The following is a 26,433-nucleotide window of genomic DNA, read 5'->3' as shown; positions in this document are numbered from 1 at the left end:
TACGATACAAGTCAGCAAAAACAATTAAACGATCTAGCGAGAAAGCAGGGTCCCCACCGCGGCTATAAAGGAGCGATAAAAAGGGTCACCGGAGTTGGAAGAAACACTCGGCGGGGGATCGAGATAACGCAGAACTTTTAAGACAGCGGTGATTTGATTCCGCGCGAGCCCTGCCCCCCGTATTCAAAGTTATAAGAACCAATTTAAAAATCCAGACTCTATCTTTCCTCCCGTCCACTTGCCACACGGAACGGGCTCCACGCATCCATCCGAAAGTTAAATCCCGTAATCTTAGTTAAAAGAGGCAATTATAGAATGGACTACAAGCGCAGATACGAATGAACCGATAAGGGGAGAACTGATCGTCCTCTTCTCCGTACTTCCGCGTATCCAACTCTTTCTCTATTTCGTCTCTTTTATTCTTTCTTCTGTTTCTGTTTCTTTTCTTCTCTCTTCATTCTGTCTCGCCGACTGGAAAATAGGAACAGTCTCTCAGCAGCGGCACGGTAAAAGCGTCTCTCCTTCCCTGCAACTTAAACGACGAACTTTTGTGGAACGTCGAGGCAAAGTTGCAACCGCGACAAAAGCTCTTTTCTCGCCGCACCCCATCATCCCACCCCTCTCTCTCTTCTCCTCACCCCGTCAGCCACGCAATAATAGGCGTTTCTATTCTTAGCCAGGCTGCCGTTAGCCATCTTAGGTGCACGCCAGCGACTTCTGGTTCAACCGTGAGATGTTTATTTGCGCTATCTATCACGGCCGAGATAACAAGACTGTCGCGGAACTATGCTCGCGAGGTAATTACGCGGGAAATCGAAAGTGACGCACTGCACGTATCCGTAGGCACGCTCGCGAGATTTGTACGCGTAGCTCTTTGTCGCTTTAGGCACTTCGACGCGCTGCGTTATGTAATTTTCCTTTTCTGTTTTTCTTAGTCTTGATCGAAGCTATTCGTGGAGGAATGCTATTTGTCCCCTTGCTATGATATGGGATAGATTATATTGATCTTGTTTTATTCTTGTGGCATGTATCACTGCAAACTTGAATTCATGAATATTGTTTTGCATTTATAAAGAGATTAGATATTTTGATATTCATATATTTGGTGTCAATTAGTATATAATATGTATTTTTTACATGTGCATTATAATTTCTTTTTCTAGTCAAATACCATCGTGACAATATGTGTTTAAATTAAAAGTACAATTTCGATAATTATAAACGTTATATTTCAGGAACATTTCTGATATGAGTTTATTGGCCATTTAACTGCAGACAAAAAATAAAATCTGACAGTGGAGGAAGAGACTTTTGAATTTTTTTGACATAATATTCAAGGTCTTAATGAGAACGCATAGTGTGCACGTATTGCATGAACTAATGTTTTAAGTAAATATTAAAAATAACCTATTCGAGAGTCCACTAACAATATTCTTATCTTATAAATCTGCAAGTAAAATGAACGTAAGTCGAAAACAAATCAAACAGCGTCAGCTTTCCAGCAAACTGTGCACTGTCTCGACGGGACGCATTCCCTACTGTCGCGCTATTTGTCAACGAGATCTACTCGATCGGACTGTACGCTTTCTCGTGGAGAAACGTTGCCTAGCTAACCCGAATCCCCGAACTCGGCAACGTTTCGGGCCTAATTTTCACGAGCTGGTGATCGATCACGTCACGTTCCAGCCCGGCAAACACGGCCACGTGCATACATTTCCACGGCCCCGAAACGAGCCCCAGGCTTTTAGCCCTGGCTCCCTTTCCCCTTGGGCCGTGAAAATGCGAAAAAGGCAGCGCTGAAATTCAGCCCTGCTCCTTATCGGCGTCGACCGATTTTTCGTGTTTACTCGCGAGGAGACGTAGTGCCGGCAATACATCAGACTGAAACGCGCGCGTGCAACCATGTTTATGTATAAGTCTCGCGCGGCCACTTTCCAGAGCGGAATTTGGATCGAGGAGGACGAGAACATAGCATGAGGGATCGACGAAAAACCTGATGGAAATACGTGGATTAAATTGATTTTACGTGTTCGCGTGTGTGTTATTTCACGTGCATGAGCAATGGGCTAGTCATTATTGGTGGAAATGAAATTATTGCGACACAGCGTCGAATGCGTTGATTTCGAAATTATTAAGCGTTCTTTGAGAATACATTTTGGAAACAAATTCACAAATACCAACATGATTCCTCTGCCATTTTCATATTCGCAGTAATAAGAAGCAGTAATTATAACAAATCATCTCATATTCGAGCTACTGGTAGCATAGAAGATTTGCTCTAAAATAAAGTCAAGAGGCTAACATTAATTTTCATATAATTCAGATTTAAAATTACGTGTTCGAGACAAAGCGTGCAACATACAGTGGAAATGAAACCGTTTAAAACGTAATATCAGCGTGTAACGGTATTCGCAATCCCCCAGAAGAAAAAAGACAAATCGTCATGGCTTTGTCTCAAAATTAGCACTGGTTTAATTTCCCGCCGGAGGCTGTCTCCGAATAATGAGGATTAATTCCCTGAAACACGCGGCGTCCTCGTAATTCCGCGCTATGCGTATATCAGCAACGTCCATTCGACTACGAGAACAAGTACTGCGTGTTACAACAAAGTATCACACTAATATATAACATTTCGTAAAATAACATTCTAAACTAGCTTCGGCAAAACCAATAAAAATCAAATTTAACAATACGAGAAACTTTAACCACGGGCGTTCCCAAGAGAAAGCCGTTCGTATCAGCTCTTCCAATAAATGTACGTGTTTCGTTTGTTTACGAAATTCCACATTCTACTTTCGTTTCGCTCGGCAGTCCGTCATGTCGTTGAATCGTCCGTAGGAGCAGAACGAACGGTGACGGAGGACGAGAGAAGCAGAATGGTGGTCGTGAAGGGGTGGGGAAGATTCGTGGATAGCGTAGGTTGAACGGACGGAACGAGGGATGGTGGAGAATGCCAGCAGAAGAGGGTAAGAGGGTGAGTGAGAACGAACAGAAGAGAGAGAGGAGGGCAACGTGTTTGCAGATCCTCTATCGGCCGCTTCAACCCCCCGATCCCAGCATCCCCATTCCCGGTAGCCCGGCTTCGCCTCCACCAGCAGCTCCATCCGCCCCTGGAGCTCGGATGGTTTGGGGTAGAGCGGCAGGCGGCGCGAGGCAGATAAGAGAATTGCACTGTCAAGCCGGAATGATATATTTGACCAACATTTCCATATAACCCCGGCAGAGGCGCTCTCGCGCATCACTCCGCTCTCTTACTCTCGGATTCTTCTTCTTCTTCCCTCTTTCCGTTCCTATCCCCTTTTTTTGCCTCTCCTCTTTCTCTTCCTTTTTCTCCCTTTCTCTCGTTTTCTTCCTCTCCATTCCCTTCCCCGTACAATTCCAGTTATCCTCCGCTTCCGTTCTTTCGATTTGTTCGATTCGTTTCCTCTTCTCCGACGATTCGTTCCACCCTTTCGCCCTGAACGCCGCCGCCTTTTATTTCCTTCTTTCTTTCGATATTTCTTTTTTCACTCCATATCTTTTTCTCGCTTTTCTCGGTTTCTCTACCAGCGGTCCAGCCACCTTTCTCCAGCGCTCTCTATTTCCCGCCTCAGTCTCGATCTATCCTCTCGTCCCCGATCAGCCGCCACCACCGCCACTACCGCCCCCGAGTTGCAACCGGGAGGCGCTCTGAAATTACGTTTGGGGTCAGCGCGCTTATTGACAGTTTTATACGCCGACATTCTTATTACAAATCCGGCCGTCCTATAACCGGCCCGGAGGTGGAATCTCCGTCTCGATACCGCACCCTCCACCGATAGTCTCTCACCCCCTCGCAGGCAGATCCGATTTTCTGCTACGAACTCAACGTCGGCGACACGGAAAAATCGAAGGAATTCGTGCGCCCCTGGGTCGCGATAGATCACACGGAAAATGTCAAAGAAATGGCGATACGTAGGAAAAGATTCCATCGATTTTAATTTAACATAAGAGTGTAAGTTCTTAATTCCTTGTGATCATTAGCTGGATACACCGCAGGAGGTGAATGAGTTAGAAGCAAGAGGGAAATTTAAAAAAGTAATGAAAACGACGGAATGACGTGTCGTTTCTATCGGTTGAAATAAAGCGAGCGTCGCGGTAACCAGTCGCGTGCTTTCTAGCCTTGAATAAGGGGCAATACAATTTAGATAATTAAACAGATATCAGGGAATCGTTATCTGGCGACTAGATGTAAAACAGTTCTATTCCATTGTTGGAGAAAATCTCTTCCGTTATCTTCCCCTGCCCTACCCTGTTTTCGAAAACGAACCAACCGGCGTGGCGTTACGCTTAATTCTCGCTAACTTATGGCGAATACACGCACATGTGCATACGATGTTACACCATGGTCTTTAAATATTTTACTATTTTTTATTCCTTCGATAACTAGAAACCCGGTAAAAATAGATATAAACAGGGGTTTCCAAAAGCGACTAGATTCACTCGATATTCTTCGTAATTAAATCTCTGCCATTTTGTCTTATCGTTAGAAAAAAATACTTGTTCGGGATTTTGTGATAACATCATGTTTGTGATAACATCAAACTTTACTTTTATACAACAAGTGCAAATAAAATGCTAAATTACACTAACACTCGATCTATTAAACCTCCTCCACCTTGAGCGTTAAGTCATTCAAGGTACGCGATATCGTCCGATCGGTTTGACTTGACCGGTTGCTCTTTAGTTGATAATTCGCAACAATACTCTTCTATTAAGCGTAATAGAATCCGTGTTTGATGAATATCCAAGAAAAAGTACGATGTTTTTTCAACAGTAAAACGAAAATTAGGTATCAATAGTTAATTGTTTATAGAAATTGTATACATATACAATGGTGCATTTTTTGGTATTTAAGTGACATTTTATAAAATATACAGCTAAAGGCTTGCTTTTTTAATTGCATTATATATCTTTTAAAATATCGTTGACATCTTTAATACAAGCTTTGTATAATATCTAGTACAATATTGCAAAAACACATCTTAAATGTTATCATATGTAAGGCAATGATTAATATTCATTTCCTATAAACAAATTGGAAATATATAGAATCGTATATAATTTTGATGGCAAAGAAATAATTATTTTTTAAACTCGGAGCGTTTCTTCGTTTGATTATAATTAATCAAACAATTAATAGACACATTCCAAAAACCACATTTCGCGAACTGTATTTCCACAACTCTCGAATAACAAGCATTCCTAATGCAAACTATATCAAACAGGAAACTTCCACTTGAAAATATTTCTCCACATTCTTCAAACGTATCATCCATAAGAAAAATATTATTCAAACACGGGAAGACAGAAGAAGTATATCGCAGCGAGAACGAAGAAAGGAAGAATTAATTGCGTCGGGGTTAGGATTGAAAATTAATCCGCGCTGACTTACGGAGTGTCCGAGCAGTCGCAATCAATTCACCGGGGATCCTTTACCGCGTGAATCAGATCGGAATCAGCCAGAAGAAACTCGCTTACTGAAATCAGCCGAATCACGCTGACGCTGCTGTTTATTCCGGACAGTTCTTCCAGGCGAACGATCTATCAACCGCGCGTACAACCGACTGCACGGTGTGATCGCAGGTGCAGTTTATGAAACGTGATTTATCTTTGCCGCGTCGATCTTATTTACGCGATTCGCGAGCGCAAACAACCACGTGCCTCCCTAGGTCTCGCGCAACCATCAAAACGACCGCGAACACTGGAATTTATGTCGGAGCACGTGCCTCTTCCGGTTCTCCTTTTATTTCACCGACAAGTGTTCTATACGCAATAGTTGTACATACGTCTTCGGTTTTTCTCATTACCTTTTCCTTATTCTGCATAATTTCTGCAAAGGAAATTTCTTTTCCAGTTAGATATCTCTGAATAATATTATGTTGCATAATAAACATTCTTCATTACATTTTTTAGAATTGCAAAAAATTGTAAATTTAGAAATTTCTTTCAAAGATCTTTAACAAAATTAACAGCCATTTCAACGGAGACGAATATTTTTGTCTGGATGTAGATGCTATAAGTTTCTCACTTTAGACAAGTTTATATTCATAAGAAAGATTGATTCGGAAAACGTGTTTCTGAATGTTACGTAAAAACGAATACACCTTGTTGCTAGTAAGATGATTAAACCACAAACAGGTATAATAAACTATACCTTTCTGAACAGATTAATACACATGGAAATCATAGTTGAACGATCCGCAATTTTAAAGCTTGTATCTAATTTTAAAAATCTTGATCACTCGGAGTCAATGTATATTTCGAATATTCCGCAAAAAAAAAAAAAAAAAAGGATTAAGCAAATTCGACTTCTAGATGATTCGTTGGAGACAAAAAGAAAGATTCACGAAAGGACGTAACGACGGACAAATTCTCTGGAGAGATCGGTGGTCACGGGCGCGCGGAACAAGACGTACTTTTTCGAGGCGGGCCACTCTCGGAATATCCACCGACTGGCGTCCCCCGTCGCCAGCGATTTGTCAAAACCGGCGTGGCGCCTGTCATTCGTCTCTTTACTGCGCGATCGTTAACGTGGGGGAGGTGAAGGAGGGCGAAAGAAAGAAAAAACGAGGATGGACCGAGGGCTCGCCAAAAGAAAGACAAAGAAACGCGGGATCCACGGCGATATTATCTCTTCCATACCGCGGCGCAAGTTCCCCGTGGCACAACCTCGGCCCCCCGGCGAGCGCTGCGTGTGTTAATTTGAATCGAGAGAGATTACGCGGGGACTCCCCGCGGCGAGCAGCCATTTTGTATCAAAATGTCGATAAAGGAAGTCAGTGGTCGACCCCTGTGCCCGCGTGCACCAATCTAGCGATCTACGATCCGTCTCCTAATCGTCGACCCCTACACTCTGTTTTTTTCCTCATTGCTTCGAGAATTTCTCTTTTAGAATTTGTTTCAAGTTTGTTACCATTATCCTCAGCTTTAGATTTAACGTATTCACTGCTGATGAATTTTGCACATCATATTGAAATATCGTCTGTCATTTGAGCGTGGCACCTTGTAATATATACGTGAAAAAGAATAAACTTATTTAAACATTTATTTCGAACATTCGAAATATTAAAGACTTTACGAACGACGGCTTATTTGATATTAAAAATGTCATGAATCTAAATGTCATCGTTCGTTAAAGACTGCCGCAATTTTATGAAAACGGTTAAAAACATGGAGAGAAACTTTATTCACTCGTCTAAATATATAATAAATTAGATACTTTGCTATGAATATTGTATTTGTTTGCATACATTATGTATTCTATACATTTTTACACACTTGAAATGTCTTATTTAAATACGTAAATATCCGTGCTTCTATCATAAATTTAGTGTAAGTCATTGTGATATCCATGACAACTAATGTGTTAACTTAGTATAGCCTTTAACGCAATTCTTAAATGACTACTTATAAAAGGAGACAGAAATACAACAGAAGAGGATATCCTTGCGCTTTTTCGAGATGAAACATCTCTATGCATTACTCCAGCCTCTAAGCTACCCAGTCACCGGATACGTGGAGCAGCTCACGCGATTCTCCACGGGCTAGGGATGGCCATTAGTCATTTATTAGTTCGCTATTGTTGTCTCCGGATTCAGTCGCAACCTACAAACGTGTGGACTCGAAGAACGTTCAAACATCGAGCGTGTCGATCACAGCCGGCCAGTGGGATTAATTTAATCCAGCGGTTCAGCACATTTCAGCCCTGTTCGAATTTCCTAGATCAAATCTACCGACAGCAGCCTCGTTTCGGGAGGCGGTGGGTGGGTCGACAGGAATTCGGTGCCGAAGTTATTGGAGTTCCTCCGCTGGAGCGTAGCGGAGAGCATTCCAGGAAGCCGTATGACGAGCACCAGAGAGGACGTTGACCTGCCTCGGAAGATTTATTCGACCATCTGGTGAACAGGTGAACTTTTCCAACTCTAGTTGCTCGTCTCTGTACGCATCGTTTCAGAAAAGAGAATTTTGTAATATTAAATCAAGCCACTATTATAGATTACGGTGAAAATGTAACTATACTACCATCTGTGAAGTTTATATCTTATAATTGACGTAGTTGGTATACGTGTAATTTTAACTGTAAATATAATATTTTATTGTTTAAAATCATCAACTAAATATATATGTAATATTTTACATATACCTTCTGCATATTAATATTTCACAAAGACAGGCATTCAGAATCAAAGTCGAACAGTTGTATATTAAGTAACATGTATAAATTATGATAAGCTTCTAATATTTCAACAAATCTTCGAGAAATCACGAGTGAAGGTATTAAGCGAAGGTTCTAGAAGCTAGAAATGATTGAACGTACATATGATTTAATGCGCTTAGAACAAGCCTAAATGCGGAGAATTCTTGTAGTTGGACTTTGCTGGATCTCCTATTCGCTGGAAAAGGTGGAAGAGGAGAGAGGGACACGCGAAGCGCGTTATATCATTGCCGACATCGTGTAATTCTGCTCGAGCGTACGCGATATGCCCTCTTCTAGCTCGCGCGGCAACACTCTGCACCCCATAAATATCTCTGAATCATCGTCGGTGCCCTTCGTTGTTCTCCCGCCGCTCGAACACATCGCCGGAAACGCGGATTCGCTGGTCACGATCTTGTGTTGCCTCGGTGTCTCGCGCAACGCTGAAGAAATATGGCGTCGCATCCGAGGAACGTTTTCCGCGATATGTTAATTCTATTAATCCGTCACACTATTCGGCATTTTCCCGTCGCATCAAAAGCAGTGGACACTGCCAGTTTAAGCAGTCACAGTAAGATTTATTATGAAGTACATAAAGTATAGACAATGGGAAAGTTTTGAAAATATTGCAACCTTCGCTCGATCTAATTCTTCTTCAAGAACTGAACGGTGAGACATGAATTAGGAAGGAGAATAACTAAAATGTAGCAATATAATCATGTACAAAATGCGTGAAATATAAGGCTGAAGAACTTGAAAGAAAATAAAAACTTTTTCCATAGAATGAATTTAATAAATTCAATAAAGTTAATCAGTTAAATAAAAATTCACCTTTTACGTCGAATAAAATATTAAATGTGAATGGAACTACTTAGAATTTATTCGGACTACTTTCCTACATTTTTACGTTGAATCAAAACACAGAATGATCATAATTCAACAGCATCAGAATGTATGACGATCATCAGGATTTCCTGCGCTTGCAGTATCAAATACAAGAAATACATACTTCTAACTTTCAAAAATAATTTTCCTGCTACCTTCCCTGTTCCTCTTCAAGATTTTCTGTAGCTCCAGTGTCAAATACAAAAAATACATACTCTTAACTTTTATAAATAATTTCTCTACAATTTTACTACTGTCTTTTCCCATAATCGAGTATACTCGATTATTCGCGCATTAGACCCCCACAAACTTTCTTCCTGCACGTGAAAACCAACTTTCCAAATCCTATCAATTTTCACTTCAAAAATTCCTTCTGTGGCTCCATCGCTAACCTGTCGCCGATATATGATGTAGGCATTCGGGAACCATGATCAATCGTCGTCCCTTTGTCCAGCCTGTACAGTTTTCAGCCGGCACAGCGATTTGCCGATCTCGCGCTTCCTGTCGATAGTCGGGCGTTGGAAACGGGTCGCGTATTGCGGAACACGCGGCGGTCAGCAGCACGGCCGATCAAATGCTTGCCAGAGCGTTTCGCGCGCGATGCTCGTTTGCGCGGAAGACGAGCGGACGCCGGTTGCGAATCGGGCCGGAGTCGTTGCCGGGATCGCCGAACGCGATTGTTTGCTGCACGGCCGATTAAACGATCATTGTACGATTCGACCGGGACCGGTAGTGGCGCGAGCTGCGAGCAATCCGCGCGGAATATTACGTTTCCAGCGCGCGGATACCACGGAATGGCCCGTTCGCGTTTTCGTCACCGCGGACGCTCGCAATTTCCAACGAAGTAAGGTACGACGAGATGGAACGGTGCAACTGCGTGAGAAATCGTTTTGCTCGAAGCGCTTTGATCGAAGGGAGACGCATTGTTTTTCGGAAAATTCGATGGTTCACTTTTAGGTCGTTTGTAGTTTATAAATTGGACGTTTGACTGGCTAAACTTTCATTTGTTGTATAAATGTAATATAACTGATACCAAATTATTAAGCAAAAACAACGTGTTGAACTATTAGGTAATGATAAAATGTACATTGCTGTTTTATAAGAGTAAAGATACGTAGAATTTCTGGAATTTTTCAAACTGTTATGGATTTTTTATTTATTTGTTCTGTTGGTTATTATATCAGTATTTTTTATCAATGCATCGCGGAAAGTACAATGTTCTATTGAAAGGTACCAAGGAAGAGGAAAGATTACTGTCTTACTTGGCAATGTCTACAAATTATGTTATAGGTATCTATGTATAGTATGAAGAAAGGAGAAAAAGAGATCACCGAAATCATCCCAGTAAACGTCACGCAAAGAAAATATAGCTTCCGACGGAAAACCCCCTGTCTTTCTGACACATTATTTGGCACAAACATGTTTATTCTCACCCCGTGCGGAAACATCGTGCAACATATGCAACCCCTGTTTTCATCGCCACCCTATTAATGCCACGAATAAACAGTAACGTCATCGTGCTGTCCATCAAGTTACAGGACGGAACCATAGAAAAGCTAAAACGGAATGATTTCCGGCGAAATTCTTTAACATTCGACCCAAGAAGGATCTAATTTATTGCGCTGTGTCAAACAAGAAGTCACACATGTTTAAAACTCATGAAACTGGAAAATCTTACCGACAGATCGCACGACAGGTAACAGCAGAGTTCAATGTACTCACCTGTAACAGAAAGAGAAAATAATCAAAATTAATAATAATTTAGTTGGAAATTGATTACGAACAAGACCGTATTATAAATTCATCGTGACTCTATAACATAAAAACCACGAAATGCAGAGTATCAGAGGTTCAAGATGAAATCTCGATTCTGTTTTACGAAAACCAAGGGACACTTTCTTGCCAGACTCTTTTTCAGGAAGGAATACAGGAGAGGAAGGGGAAAAGGTATGAAAGACTTGCGTGCCACGCTGTGAAAGAGATAACACGCATCACGTGACCGACGCAAAGGGTGTGAACAATCTTCGCGGATACAGACTAAGCAGTAGTATTTCGTTCAACTGTCTGGAGGAACATCGTAGTAAGATGAAATCTCTTCTTCACTGAATCCAGTATTTAGCAATTTCTCATGTGAGTAGGAGCCGCAAGAGAGGTCAAGGACACTATATCCTCGTCGATCCATGCGCGGATCTCTTGATGGAGCCTCGAGAAGTTTTACGAGCGCCTGCGAAAGCGTGTTCTCGTAGTCAGTGACACACGGCAAATGAACGAAGTTGGAATAAAAGGTAGGATGAGGTAGTGGCAAGCAAAAGAAAAGAAAAAGAAAACATTTCGAGAGTCGCACTCTTCGGCAAATTCGCGAGATGCCTGGCCTGTCCAGCGAATTCTTGTATCAGGTTCCACGGCGCGGTAGGTACGCTAGCCTATCGCGATCTTCGACATTCCATCTAACCCAGGACGAGGAGTTCGTCTTCCACGAAGAGGCCGGAGACGTTCGAAAACGACGATGGTTGGACATTGAACAGTTTTGTTATTCCGAGGTCAGTCAGAAGTTATGGAGACGTTGCCAGTAAAATATCAGGCCAAGATTATGAATTTCAGATTAGGTTTTGGGAGAATGTGAGTTTAATAGTAGATATGTTGGAAGAATTTAGTGATAGTCTTTAGTGATTACTTTTAGTATTTCTTTGAGTTTAATAGTAGATATGTTGGAAGAATTTAGTGATAGTCTTTAGTGATTACTTTTAGTATTTCTTTATATATTTCCTAAAAATATAGAAAATATGTATTAGCTTTATCGGAGGCGAATTTATTAAGACCAGACCAACTATCTTTCGTTTTTTCATCAGAATAAGATGGACGTATGTGAACATTGAGTGTTCAAAATCTAAATTTATAAGTTATAGATATAAATGAAAATTATTTAGCCACTTAGCCTTATCTATTACATGAGATCGACGTTTTGACTAAATTTATAACGTGTTAAATAGTCAAGATAGGCTGACAGTAGCAATAAAAAGCTAATGTTACCCATTCGTAAAACGCTTATCTACGATCAAGCTTGAATTAAAGAAAACTTAAATGTACCAAAACTCCAAGCTATACTTATAAACTCTAGCATTCTTTCAATCTATTTTCTAGAAGCATTCCCTTTCTTGTATAGCCAATCGAACATACCCGACTGAATCCTACATAATTTATCCGCGTCACCCTCTCGACAACACCTGAAGGTACTCCATCCCCGGCTTCGAAAAGTGACCGGCGCTCGCGATACACGATCTCGAAGCAACGACAAACGTTTCCTGCGATTCATAGATTCACCTACGCTGCCAGTTCGAATTTACAGCGGTAGATGCTCGCATTAAATTACCGCGACGCGCGTTATAACTCTGACCGCCCTGGCAGGCCACAACGTCCTCGTCGCCTCGATAATCTTCAACCGTGTACACGTAGTAAATAGCGAGCGAACCCTTTCCGCGTTTCTTCGAAGCATTAATATTTCTACGAGCTGGACGTTCGTTCGCCTACGAAGAGCCTGTTAAATCGTTTGCGAGGGACAGCTGCGAGACGTGGCGCGATCCATTGCATTTGAATTCGTCGATAGAATCATAGGTGGAAACAGAAGGTGGGACCTTTCACCTGCCACTGTGTTCTGCACATGTTCTCGTGGATAGAAAGCGGATAGATGAGAGGGAGAATCGACGCGAAACAAATCCAATTGGACGTTCCTATGCCCGGTTAGAGAGAGACTCGTCGCCACTGAAGACGTCAGCTCATAAATAATCTGAAATGGGACACGTAGCGTGTACCGCGGTCGCGAAACGTGTCGAAGATATTTATTGGCCAATGCGTCCGCGTGACTCTTATCGATACCGAGCTGATCAATTACGGATGGTTGCGAAATCCTTGCTATGCAAATGGAATACGGGTATATTGAAGATCGTAATGAAGCATCGCGTTTTTATAGAGTTATTCAGTGCCACTCGCTTAACTTTCTTACAAATATCGTAGTTGGACATTTGTATGCATAGAGGAGAAGGTTTCTTAAAATAGTCTTCAGATGTAGAAGTTATTTTCCTTTGCAATTAAAGACAATGACGTATCAAGTTCTGTTTCGCAAATTAAATCATAAATCATTAATCGTTCTTGTAGCCATCGAGCGATACAAAAATTAGAAAATCAACAAATTATCTCATCATGCTCTTTCCGTCTGATTTTCGATTCTTAAATGTTCTCCAGAAAGGGAAAGTTTTAAGAACCGAACGTCATAGTCCCAGAAATATACCCAATATAGACAAACTTCCAATTCGGCGCAACTTTCAATATCCACCCCCGCGCCAAAGGACAGATCGGTGGACGATCGGGTATCTATGCGTGAGTAAGAAGGATTCCGCTCATTGGTTGAATAATTGCAAGCGGCGGTAGACGGAAGGTACGAGAGAAGGCGGAATCGCGGGCGAAACTTCGCGTCTATTATTACCACGATCGCAAGAATGCCGTGGCAGGCGTGCAGAAGAAGCTTCGGGGGGAGCGGACGAGAGGATTTCGCGAGGGAGAGACAAGAAGCGGTTGGGAACGGTTAGTAGCCGGTGGAAGAAGGACGAGACGCGAGAAAAAAGGAGCAGCAGATAGAGGAGAAAAGAGGACTAGAGAGAACGTAGAGTTGAAACGAGGTGGTGGATCGACGAGGGGTGGACGCGGCGGAGAGGGTGCGCGCAGCCCCCTACTTACGTAATTTTAAATTAAACTGTGACGTTTTCAAATTAAGGTTTTTGCCGGAGCAGCCAGCTCTGCTCACGCCTCTCCTCTTCTCTTCAGCAGCCATGCACGTCGTCCCTGCGGCGCTTCAACGTGAAGCTCGCGTTAGACACGAGAGCGTAGACCGTGGGACGGAGACAGAAAGAGGAAACTTGCGATATTACAGCGAGCTTTTTTCGTCTCTCTTTCTCTCCGCTCCGTTCCCCACCAACCGACCGGTGAGTGGGAGCGGTGGGTGCGGAAGCGCGCGTAATTTAGGTACCAGGAAATTGGTTTTCTCGACGCTGAAATAGAAGAATGCGATGCGCGACGACCGGGACCCCGCGCAAAAAAGACGAGCGGGGTCGGGGGACGCGATGGAGCGAAGTATAGCGTCTCGAAACGCGCGATTTCTGTCCATCCGGAGAATTCGACTCGAAATTTTTCAGACGCGAGTTTTATTAAAACTGCGGAGGGGAACGTCGTCGTCGCGGCTCTTCATGGAAATTTCATCGGTGGAAAGTAGGAAGGAGCGGAAAGCGGCCATTGTTCCGGGCGCAACGCGGAAAAAGACAGCGACGACGACGCTACTAAAAGTCACGACGAACTGGAAATCCACTTCCGCATCCTAATTTCGGGAACAAAGAGCCGACGACAACGTTAATCCCTGGGAAACCGAGCGAGGAGAGTCGTCGTGCGAACGGAATTTTCACAAGGATTCGTTTAGCAGTCCAATTATTCGTGGCGACAGCTCTGTTCGAATTCTCGTTCCCCTTTTTTCTTCCTTTTTTTACGTCGCTTTTACTCTTACGGTTTTTATTCCATCGTTAAAAGAGATCACAATGGCCGTGGATAAGAGCTGAGTATCGCGGGAAGAAACCCAGCCACGATGGACGTTTCTGCTTGCACACGCACACACTTTCTTTTCATTCTGAAGCGTAATTAAGGGAATAGGGACGTGATTTCTTTCTCGTAATGGAGAACGTTGAAAAGAAGATCTCGAGTAACGTGAAAGACGCTGTAGAATATGTGGTCGAAATTGAAAAAATGTTTACTTCGTACCTTTGTATGTACGCTGTTCTGGGTAAGAACTCGAATACTTTAAACAAGTTGTAGTGACATTTAAATATCATACTATGCTTTCCATGGAATCAGTTTAATAGAACTTTTATAATCTAATTCATAACTTGGAAATAAAAGAATTTGAAGATCAAGAGCTGTGCACCAAAATAATTATACAAGATTCGACAATTGCATACTCCAATTTACTCTTGACGCATTAAAAATTGACTTTTAAAAATCAATGAAATCCTACCATAACGTGAAAAACAGTTGGAGCCTAATTTTAAATAACAAAACAAAGCTTACTGCACGCACTTGGTAAGATCCTTCGCTCCATTGCAACGAATCACTGCTTCTTCGACATGCGTTTAAGGTTAAACCCGTCGAAATACGGTCACAGATAAGCTTGGCAAGATTAACCACCGAGCGAGTCGCGCACCGGTGGATTCGTGTCTCTCCTTTGCGCATCGTTCGACGATAATTACCGGTCGCGCTCGCACACAATCGAAGTATCCTGCAGCGAATCCTGCGTCTGCATCCTGTGCAATGCGTGTCCGCTAGGGCCAAACGCAGAACACTCGTAATTGTTCGGTCGTCGGGGCCATTGAATAAAATACAAGCTACCGGTCGCGTTGTCTGTCAGTCCGTCAGGCCTGTCTGTCCGTCACGCTGACGTGGGAAGACGCCGCGTGGTTCCACCCCGAAACGCCTGCTACCGAAAGCTAGTTACGATTGTTGTCGAGAAACTCGGAGTCATGCAATGCTCGCCCATTCCCCTTCCGTCGCGCCGCTTCCTCGTCTTCTGCTTCCTCGATCGCCCGCCCCCGCTCTCGTCACGAGCAATTTCACAGTCATGCAATCATAATCAACTCTAGATAATAGTTTTCTCGGCCGGCCACGCTGTGCTCCGCATAGACGCCTACGGCCGCTGCGGGACAGCCATGGACTTCCGGTTACGATGGACCTTCTCTCGTTTCCATAAGAGTTTCTGCTAGAATTCGTATCTTCGTAATATAAATGTATTCTCATTATCTTGTGATGATGATTCCTTTTAGGAAGTCGAAGTGTTTTGTAATGGATATCGATGTTAGGTAGTCACCAGATGGAGAATTGAAATAAGAGTGGGAGGAACGAAAACTAAATTTCTCGTTTAAGGATAAGAACAAGTATTTCTCTTCTATGAGTGAATTTATTCCTTCATTATGACTATGATTTCAGTTAGGAAATTGAAGTATTTCGTAATGGATACCGATTTTAGTCAAAGCTGGTCGAATAACGAATTTAAATTGAAGGAAGACTGGTTAAGGACGAAAACAAAGTTTCTCGCAATAATTTTCACAGGAATAGATACATATTTTTTTACGACGAGTGAATACGCCTGTTTTATTTCGTAGTAACTATTTCTTTCAAGAAACTGAAGACTTTTACAAACATCAGAGTTATCGAATGCTGAATTTAAATTGAAACAACGGTAAGCGAAAACGAAGGGAGAGTTTCCGGTAATTTCATACGACCGATTGAACGCGATGTCGTCGAGATATCACTAGCTGCTTCTAAGACGAACGCGTAATTTGCCACATCCTGTTCCAATTACGAGCGTCTGTTAGCTTCCAGCACGATTTCTTTTCCGACCACCTTCCATTTCACGAAATCCTATTCTAGGATTATCGAAGCCGTTAGCATTACGGTTTCGCAAAGAACCGCAAGCTAACGAACGCGGAAGAAGGGCGAAGCCGTGGAAAGGGTAGCCAGCGACGAAGTCAAAATATGTCAATGGCCCTGCTGCGGTAGACCGCATAAACAGTTACGGGTCTAACCCCGAGGAAAAGAGTGGGGTGGCTTTGAGTCATGCGAGGTGACGTGTCGACAAGCCTAAGTGCGCCATCGTCTCGCCTTAAACAGGGAATAATGAGCGACGGTGGTTTCCTTTGCAATCGAAAAGAATATGCACCTTTACCGGATGCGACGAGTGCGCGGCACGACGGCGCAGCAGCAAGAAACTGGGAAACCGCAAATTGTGGTTTCACCGATGAACGTGCATTCTTTTCTGTTGGAAGCTTCTAGCTGTAATAAATCAAATACCTCGTCCTAATCACGTTTTCTTTAACGAATTTCAAATGTAAGGTGTGCGTAACCACAGTAGATTATCTTTTTTTTAAACCGACAACTTATATTATAATTAAACGTTATAAGTGAACACCTCATTTTAATTCATATTCTATACGCAAATATTTTATTCGATGAAAGTGATCGATGGTTTCTATAATATGAAACATAGAATAAAAAATAGAATTAAGTAAGCCAGACTAGATTCCATAAGACTTAATAATATTGTTTGAGAACTATTAATCAATAATATCAAGAATAATACCAAACGAATCAACACGATCTAAATACGCTTTTCCAAGTACCAAAACCTCCCTAATACTCCATCCAAATGAAAAATTCAAGCACCCCAGTTTTCGCCGCGTTCTCTCATCGAGACTGCGCGAAAGGGCTCGTTGACAATGCTATTCACCATGTCGTTCTATCGAGCGTGCTCCGGAGAAAATAGCACGGGGAACCCATAGTGCATTAGCCTAATCTAATGACGCAAAGAACTAATAAGCGAGCCAGGGCTGAATCCGTTTCCCATTCGGGGATCCCTTTTCCTCCGCCGTTCTCGTCATTCTATCAAGGTCCTTCCATTTCTTCGCGGCCCCTCTACCTCTGGGAACCTTCGCCATCAGGCCCGAGGATAAACTATCTGGTACCCGTAGAGCTAATGCATCGCACAATAGATCAATTACATACATTAGTGGCTCCATGGATAGCTGAGGGTGTCTATAAGCTTTTCCTCGTCCTCCTCTCGCTGGTTCCCTCTGTCTGTTTCCCATCTTCCTTCAACCTGGCTCATCCCCCCTTAGTCTCCTTTGGGCTCCCTGTCCTGGCTGGATATCGATATCTCGGGGTAGCATCGGTGCGGAGGCGCGAGTATGAACCGGGCTTTAACTGGCCATTCTCTGTGGCGCGCGCGTAGGCTTACCAGACGTCTCCCGCGGTGTAATGAAGCTTTATTATTAATACTCTTTCGGGTCGCGTTCAGCTCGCGCGCGCCAGAGGCCAGCCGAAGGTTTAATGATTTTCGGTGCGCCAGTTAGTTATTGGGCTCTTTGTCTTGAGAAACGGTCGACCACGGGAGAGCACGCGATGAATTGTGCTGTTCTTTATGATACAGACGGATATGCCCGTGTCCTAGCAGCCTTTCTCTTTCTTCTTAAGAAAAAATTCAGTGTACTCCTAGTCCAATTCCTAGACAACTCGTACCTACAGTGGATAAGGTTATCAAACTCTAAGAATCGAGTGGAACAGTTGGTCTAAATAGGTGGTAGGTTGCCAGACGCATTACAGAGTTGCGTAAAATCGAGTTCCCGACAGTGGGAATTTACGCGATTCTTCGAGGAGAACTTTCGAAGCTGAGAAATAAGGTACGAAACACGAGGTAAGCCGTGAGCGCCATCGTCATCGCCGCCGGCGCCGGTAACAACAGCAACAGCAACGACACGGCAGCAGCAAAAGGCGGAGTAGAGGAGAAGAGGAGGAAGAAGAAAGTGAACGAGAAGCGGTACGATGACGACGAAAAGGAAAAGGAGAAGCACGACGACGAAGAGGACTACGACGACGACGCGAGACGTCTCAAGCAAGGCGAAAGCAAGCGGCGCGGGCATGCCAGGGAATCGTAAGTTAAGGTGGGACGGCAAAGGAGGAAGGTTAGCCGGCGTAAACATAAAGTTCCAGACTTACGACGCGAGATCCCCGATAGCTCGTCCACGGTGGGCATAAAAGCATTAAAAAGCGGCGAGGCAAAAACGCAAGTGCATACATACTGGTACACACGTGTAGATACGATTTGAGCGTGTGGGTGAGAGAGAAGAGCTTATATAGGTATATTCGAGAGACTGGCTCGTCTTATTCTTCTTCTTCTTCTTCCATTCCTTCTTCTTCTCCTTTTTCGTTTGCTTCTTCCTCCTACTTCTCCTTCTTCTTCCTTCTCTTCTTCTCCTGGTTGTTGGTTGCATGTGTTCTTCGCGGTAGACCCCCGCGGCGACCAACCTGTCTTTCCAACACCGTTCCCCCCGCTATCTCGCCGTGGATATCCCGATAATACCAGACCGCGTCTAAATTCTTTTATAACCCTCAAGCCCCGCCGCTCGCTGAGGGAGCACGCATCGAGCCGCGATAACGATAATCGACGAGCGTGAAGTCCGGCCGGACCGCAACCGTCCGCGTTCCGTTCGCGTTGGATTACTCCGATGCACGCCTTTGATTGTATTTTTTTCAAGCATCGCACTGCCACGCGATTACTCGCCGCCGATAACGCGCCGCCGTCAGCTTTTTAACCCAGTCGCGGAGCCACTCCGCGTGGATTTCCACCAATATAATCCCTGATTCATCGGTAATTTGAGTTACGATCGCTCGAATGATAAGAACGACTTTCTTCTATCTTTTGCTGAAATTACTTTAAGCCGATATTATGGCTGGTATTCAAGATTTGGATCGTCGAATAGAAGTTGGTTGATCGTGTGGCGAATTAAGGAAAATAGCCGTTTTTATGAGTTCCAATATGTTGGTTTAATTAATAGTGCTATAGCAGAACTATATACAATCCGGTTGATGATATGTGGAGGAAATGGATACTCTAACTGTAGAAATGATTAGACATATAACCGCTTCAAATAAGGTTAAAGCAGCTATTGAGTGGTATTGATATTTCAACGTTAGGAAATGACCAGGAAACATAAATAACTAAAATGAAAATTAATGGGGTCATATGATACTTCGTGATAATTAGAGTTAGTACCGTACCGTATTTGTGAAAATAATAGAAACGAACTTCCATAAATTTGGTAGCAGGATTTGAGGTTCGTTGAATTTTACATAGCCCAATACTTTATCTACGAGGTGTACTGATCAGAGATTCCATAAACACGGTTGAGCTATTCCGAGACCTACTGAACTTTAGAATCCCAAGCTGTATTTGTAATAACTACAAAATTATGACTACAAAACCAGGGTTAAATTTCAAAGCCCTATACATTTCACTCTTTTACTCGAAAATGCTCTTTCAAAACTGTCATTTCTAACTTCAATCTCCACCATCTCTAGCATCTCTACAATGAGACGACTTGAACACAAAGATTAATCAAGAATCCCAAAAATTCTCAATGGAACCAGCATAAATAGTGCGATCGTGGATGGAGGAGGAGGACATACAGTCGTGTCCAAAGTGACGGGAGACAAGCGTAAAGAGGCGAGCGCCGTGCCCTTTGAAATATAGGCTCCCCGGCGATAATGATGAACCGTGTTTACACTGGAGGGAGCTTCAAGGGGCGCCTCGTCGGGGATCCGGATCGGGGGCGGGAGGAAACGGCGGGTCCCGGACCAAACGGGGTGGAAAAGGTGGAGGCGACTCCTTTCTCATGTAAATACGATGTAGCCGCGTGTAAAGGCGGCTGACCGGTCGTGTATGTGGCACAATGTCGGCTGCTGGCCCCTCGCGGGCCACGCAGAGCTTCACGATGATGCACCGAACCTGAGCCGGAGGGGGACGAGGGTTATATGGTGCCTCGGTGCTGATGGTGGCTGAGAAGGAGGCGAAGAAGTGGAGGTGGAGGACGGCCGCCCGTAAAATATATCAGCCGCTGTGTGACTTCTCGGGGCAGCCACAAATCACGCGACCCCCCGTCGCTTCCCGCCAAGCCACGGTGTGGGTGTACCTACGTACACGTTGCAGCGAGCACGAGTACACCTTCCTCGAGAGCATCGGACCCGGAGGTGGTGGGTGATCCTGCCAAGCTTACTGGCGGCGGATGTTTTCTACTCTCGGGTCAATGCTTGATTGGATACACGCGTGTAAGTATGTTTTTAGGATATTCGTGTGTTCCAGGTTTTAAGTAACTTCTTTCTGGAAAGTTTCTGACTGACTTTAGGAAATATAGGTCCATCTGGGCAATCTTTTTTGAGGTAACTAGAAGGTTTCGAGGTTTTCGCACAGAACATGTTTCTGATTAGACTACATTCAGACGTGTTGCATTTAGAGATTGATAATTACGAATATATGAAGTCCTATGCACGCAACGTGTCCTAGCCCGAATACGTGATAAATTAGTGGCTTGAGTCTTTCACTAGTGTGTACATTTTGAGAGGATATTATAAAAATAGTTTAAAAAATATAAAGATCGTAGCTATGTAAAGTTGTAGAAAAATGAAATGTTACTTCTCGATTATAAACAGATTTTATTTCAAATTAATATAACGCAATGTTATATTCATAGATTCGCGACAATCTCGATTTGGCGTTATACGATTATCGAAATCGTAACAGAAGTTGGTAGTGTATGACATATTATTAATCATTCATCCCCTAGTATAGCTAGTTCCAACATCGATGTTGCTTTAGAGTACGTTTTCCAAAAGGCAGCTGTAACGCTAAGCTTTGTATATTACGTATTTGTAGCACAAAGCGGACGCTTTTCCTGGCAGCGACAAAGAGACACGAAGGAAACAAAGAGAGCATCTCGGCCGAAAATACACCGAACGACGGCAAAGTCCCGATGACGAAGAGCACACGAGTGGGGTTCCGAGGAGCGTGCGTCCCGAAGCAGCCTAATCCGACAAACCCATGTATCATCCGAAGTTCGTTAGAAACCTTAAACGTGGCAGTGGTCAGGAGGATGAGGGAGGATATCATCTCGTATCCAAGCTGCGAGCGTACAACGCGATCAAGCTGGAATCTTCTCCGGTGAATACTATTAATGAGGGCCCGTCCGGGAACGAGAAGCAGAAGAAACGGGGAACGCAGAGAAAAGATGCTGAACCAGCCGGCGTCGAGGGGCACACGGGGTGGGTTCTCTTTTCAAAGGAGCTGCCTTTTGTTGGTCCACGCTACGAGCGAGGAAATAATGCGCCGTGGAATGTGACCCATGCACCTCTTCGACCGTGTGTGGATCAACGTGTGCTCGATCCTGATGCACGCGAGCGGGCACCGTTATGGTACGGACAGAGGATGACGCTGGACGATGATGACTTTTTGGGGCAGCCGGTTTTGAGGCAGATGGACGAGTGGGGAACAATGTTAATATTGGATATATCTTGGAATGTTTCGGCCGTACGAAACATTCTTCAGCAGTTTTTGATTTTACTTGCTGAATCAACCTATGAATTGTAGGAGAATTAGGCGAAGAAATTCCTATGTTCGAGTACGAAATTAATTCGTCTTTCTCAATTAACAAATTAAAGACATAATAGAAAAGAAATATAAATTCCCGTAGATTGCCCCGATGCTCTTACTACCAACATATGTCATCCAACTCTTAAATTTCAACCCCTGACGTCCAACGTCATGTTTCTTACTAAAGACTCGACCATATACATAACACACGAAACCGTTGAATCGGACAAAACAAGCGGCGACCAAGGTACCTCTCAATAATCAGTGGCCGGAGGCAGCAACGGCAGTACGAATCGAGAGGTTCGCAGCGAAAAAACAGGGCAGTCAGGGGACGCAAGATGGAGCACGAGACGAAAGCAAAGGGTCATTTATAACCCCGACGGAGAGGCACGTGATTAGAAGTACCAAATGACCGGCAGCCAACGAAAGAGGAGCATCAGAAAGAACGTGAACGTCCCTCGAAGACCTCCTTCCACTTCTCATTCTACCTTTCTCTCTCTTTGTCTCTCTTTTCCTTCTCCGACCGCGCGTCGAAGGAATGTTTTAAGTTTTAACCGGTAGCGAGCGGGATCATTATAATGATTCAAATCTACCGGGTGGAGCAGCCAGGGAGGCGCTTCTTCGCTCCGTTGGTTCGCTCGTTATTAATATCGAATAACGAGATGCTGCGAACGCCGATGGTATGCGTGCCCAGGGCGTATTCTTTATTAACGATGCACTCTCTGCCGTTCCCCGAGATCGCCCTACCAAAAACTTCATCTAACGCTGTGGACCGAACTATGTTTCCCAGCTGATCGTTAAATGGAACTGGTCTACTAGAGGTTTTGCTCGAAAACTGGAGGAAGAATGCTTCTTGTGCTGCGAGATTAGTGGAAGAATACAGATTTCTCAGACTACAGGTGGTATTATGCAGAGAAACTAGTTGTGTGGTACGATGGAGCGACATGATAAGCGAGTTAATAGAAAACAGGTGGATTAGAAGCGTTTTGATCTGATTCTAGAATTCTAATTCGTGTAATCAGTATACTGTACTATATTTTGTATCTTATCCAATCAAATCTTCTCGTGTCGTTTCTGTTTAGAGTGGAATAGAAGAATTTTTTCCACGTGTGTACTTCGTTATATAACACTGAACAGTCTTAAATATAATGAAATCTATCATGAAATTTATAAATTTGTGACTTAAATCATATAATCACAAATCATTTTGAACTGTTTATCGTAATTAACATACGTCTACTCAATTTCATGAAAGACGACTGAAAACAAGCATCGCTCACAGACCACCTCGTTAGACCTTGTCCACCTAACAACCTAACACGTGTCGATAGCCAACGAGATACAGAGACGAAGATAAAGACGAGCCTGGTTTATCGTACAAAGAGGATCAGGCTGATCTCTGACTGCGTCCGAGATGTCATAACTCATCCGGAAGGCGACTTAATTCCGGCTGCGGCGTCGCCCCGGCCTCCGCATCAACGTACGTACCAGCTCCGCTCCCATTCCGCGGCAATCCGCGCTTCATAAATTTTCATTTGAGGCCAGCATCGCCGGCCTGCGTGCACCTACGACAAGATAAATGCCCGGTGTAATAAACAAGCCGCGAAAAGAGCCGAGACAGAGTCCTCCCGCTTCGATTATATTAATACGTCGACATCGATCGCACGACTTCCCCTCTTCAAAGGCAGTTTTTCTCCTTTCGCGAATCTTTTTCGCTTCCTTTCGACTCTCCTTCATCGGGCGACGACACATTATTTTCACCAAAGTCGCGCACGTTTCTAATTGCACGCGTAAACCTAATGATAATTGATGACGGTCCAGCAGTTGGAGCAGAGCTGTAGTTTACTTGGGTTGTATCAGAGGATGGTAACGCTTGGCCCCTTCGCGCGTTATGGAAGCGATGCTACAGCCGCGATACTGTCGGCCACCGACCCCCTGCCGCACGACCGACACACACAACTTGATTCACCACGGGGCCACTGACGCGGCGCTGCGGCCGCTTCCTTTTTGCTCGAACCGATCTCATAGGCGATTCACGAGCCCAATAAAAATGCACCGGACCCCGCAAGAAACAGAAAGGAACGCCTATCGCCCAGCGGAATCGAACCTCGGTTTCTGCCTCGGCCTCTTGCGCCATGCCACTTCGCCTCGAGACGTATTAATCGCCTGGAGAACACGCTGTTTCTAGAATTTCCTGATTTTCTAAGATATTCGGCTATATTTTGAAATATCTGCAGATCCAGGTATCTCGGTTACATCTGGCATACTTTTAGATTTCTCTGGCTTTAGAGGATTCGAAGGTCGATGTATCTTGGCGTGAGCTTTCGCGAGTTTCGGAAATTTTTGAGTAAACTTTTAATCCTAGGTACTATCGATAGATACAGTAATTTGTGAAGAAAAAACTACGGACAATTGACGGTAAAAATAAATGAAACGGATTCTAAATCCCACGCACAACGAAAATTGTTCAATTCGTGCAACTTGTTCAATGAACTAATCGGCGGATTACATGCGATTCGGTCAGTAGGTCAGTGTATTATTTTCTCGGTCCCTCTACGAGACGAAGAGCGTCGTCATCGTGTGATGACGAGGCGGAATTTGCGGTGTAAGTCGCGCGCACACGAGCGACCGAGTTCTCATGCAAGTTCTTAAGGCTCGTTCAAGTAAGAGAGAATTCTCAGACCGTTTCGGTATTGTCTACGTTTGCACGTGGAACGCTAATTATACCGCAAAACGTTTCCTGTAGGTGGCATGCATAATCGACCCGGCGGTCGCGAAAGAAAGCGCTAATGGCGAGTCGATCGAGTCGATTAGCCGGCCGAAAGGCGAAAAAGAATCGTCGATGGTGCACAATGCGCTATGAAACGGATCGCACGGGCCGCGACTAAAGACACTGCCACGGCCGCTTTAATTACTTTCTTATCTGAATTCTCTTTAGCCGGCCGTTCCTCTAATGGCGTTCGTTTTTGCGTGATTTAATGGCGAGTCCGGGTTCGTTCTATCGAACGTACAGGAAAAATCGCTCGGTCGTTATCCACGATCGATGAAAAAAATTGCAGTTAATGGTCAAGGTTCGAGTAACGAGTTAATCGTTTCGTTAAATGGAAACAGTCACCGTGAAAATTAACGATGTTTTGAACTTGTTGTTCGAGGATTATCACCTTTGGAGCTTGTTAATTTTATCGAGACACATAGAATGCGCAAATACTCATTAAGTTAATTATTGTCTACGTAGAACAGATATTGTGCTCGAATAGAATTTCAAAGTTCGAACGAAAAAATGAGACGTAATTTTTGTAAATGATACATGATGTGTTTCAAGACACAGAATCGCAAAATTACGAAATGTTGAATTTAAATCACATCTTCAGTAAATACAATACGAATTTACGTAACATGTAATTCAAATCTCGTAACAAAAACGAGCTGTGTCTAGATTTATTTTTCTCCGGGGGAGCATCTTTATCTTTTGTTGCTGTTTTTATTTTTTAACAAAATATTCGTTATATTACATAACTTCTATAACCTACTCTGTAACTATATCACAGCAGAATTTTGTATTGAATTAAATCATGAAGTTGCGGAGCACGTAACAGAAGTTTTTATAGAACCAACTAATTTTCACTTGATAAAAAAGCATTTCACTCGCGTAGATCATTTGAAGTAATATCGATTCCATGATGTTGTAAGTTAAGAAATTTGAAAAATTTGAGCTTTGCTTTTCACATAAGTCGCCCAATTTTCCTAAATTACTAATGAACCACGGAACCCTTCAAAACGATGTTACCAAAAAATTTCAACGATCCGCGTGCGACAAAGCATCGTAAACGCATTTGCGAATACTGAAAACCAGCTTTGAATGTCTGCAAACCGCAGTTCGTTCGCCTGCATGGTCCGCGATATGGAGAGTTCTCGAGAGAGATCTTATTTTCCTCATTGAAAAAGAAGAAATGAGAGCAGGTGTTTCTCGGTCGGCTGAAGGGACCGCAAACACGCGAAAAAGCCGCGTCTCGCTTCGTTTCGCGAGGAAACGAAACGAGGGAACCGCAACAGGGAGCCGCGTTTAATGACAGACCGTTTTACGGTCTTATGAAACACGATTGCGGGCAACTCTGGAATCCCAGATATTTCGTTTAGATCGGTCGTAGCCGGGACCGGTTGGCTGGCAGGCGGGCGCGTTTGCTTTCCGCGAAACTGTCTAATTGCGTGCCGGTATCCGCGAGCGCCGGTTTCTAAATTACACGAGACCGATCGTGAATACTTAACGAGGACGAAAGCGTTCCCCGTACAGGAAGTCGGCCGCGTTTCTAGCTGGTCGGGGAGG

At 43.7% G+C, this 26,433-nt stretch overlaps 1 protein-coding gene across 6 annotated transcripts in view; it reads right to left on the bottom strand.

Moving 5' to 3' along the window:
- Positions 1-26,433, bottom strand: part of LOC132912407 (homeobox protein homothorax) — a 502,412-nt gene that overhangs the window by 62,148 nt on the left and 413,831 nt on the right. For 5 of the 6 annotated variants that reach the window (XM_060969789.1, XM_060969791.1, XM_060969792.1 and 2 more), the window contains one exon: positions 10,534-10,656. The exons of the other annotated variant lie outside the window; for it this stretch is intronic. In XM_060969789.1, the coding sequence (XP_060825772.1) occupies positions 10,534-10,656 (123 nt within the window). The remainder of the gene's footprint in view (positions 1-10,533; positions 10,657-26,433) is intronic. 6 annotated transcript variants of the gene reach the window in all.

This window comes from Bombus pascuorum, chromosome 12, assembly GCF_905332965.1.
Source record: "Bombus pascuorum chromosome 12, iyBomPasc1.1, whole genome shotgun sequence".
NCBI classification, from domain to species: Eukaryota; Metazoa; Arthropoda; class Insecta; order Hymenoptera; family Apidae; genus Bombus; species Bombus pascuorum.
Note: the sequence above shows the minus strand (reverse complement) of the source record. Positions and strands in the feature narration are given on the sequence as shown.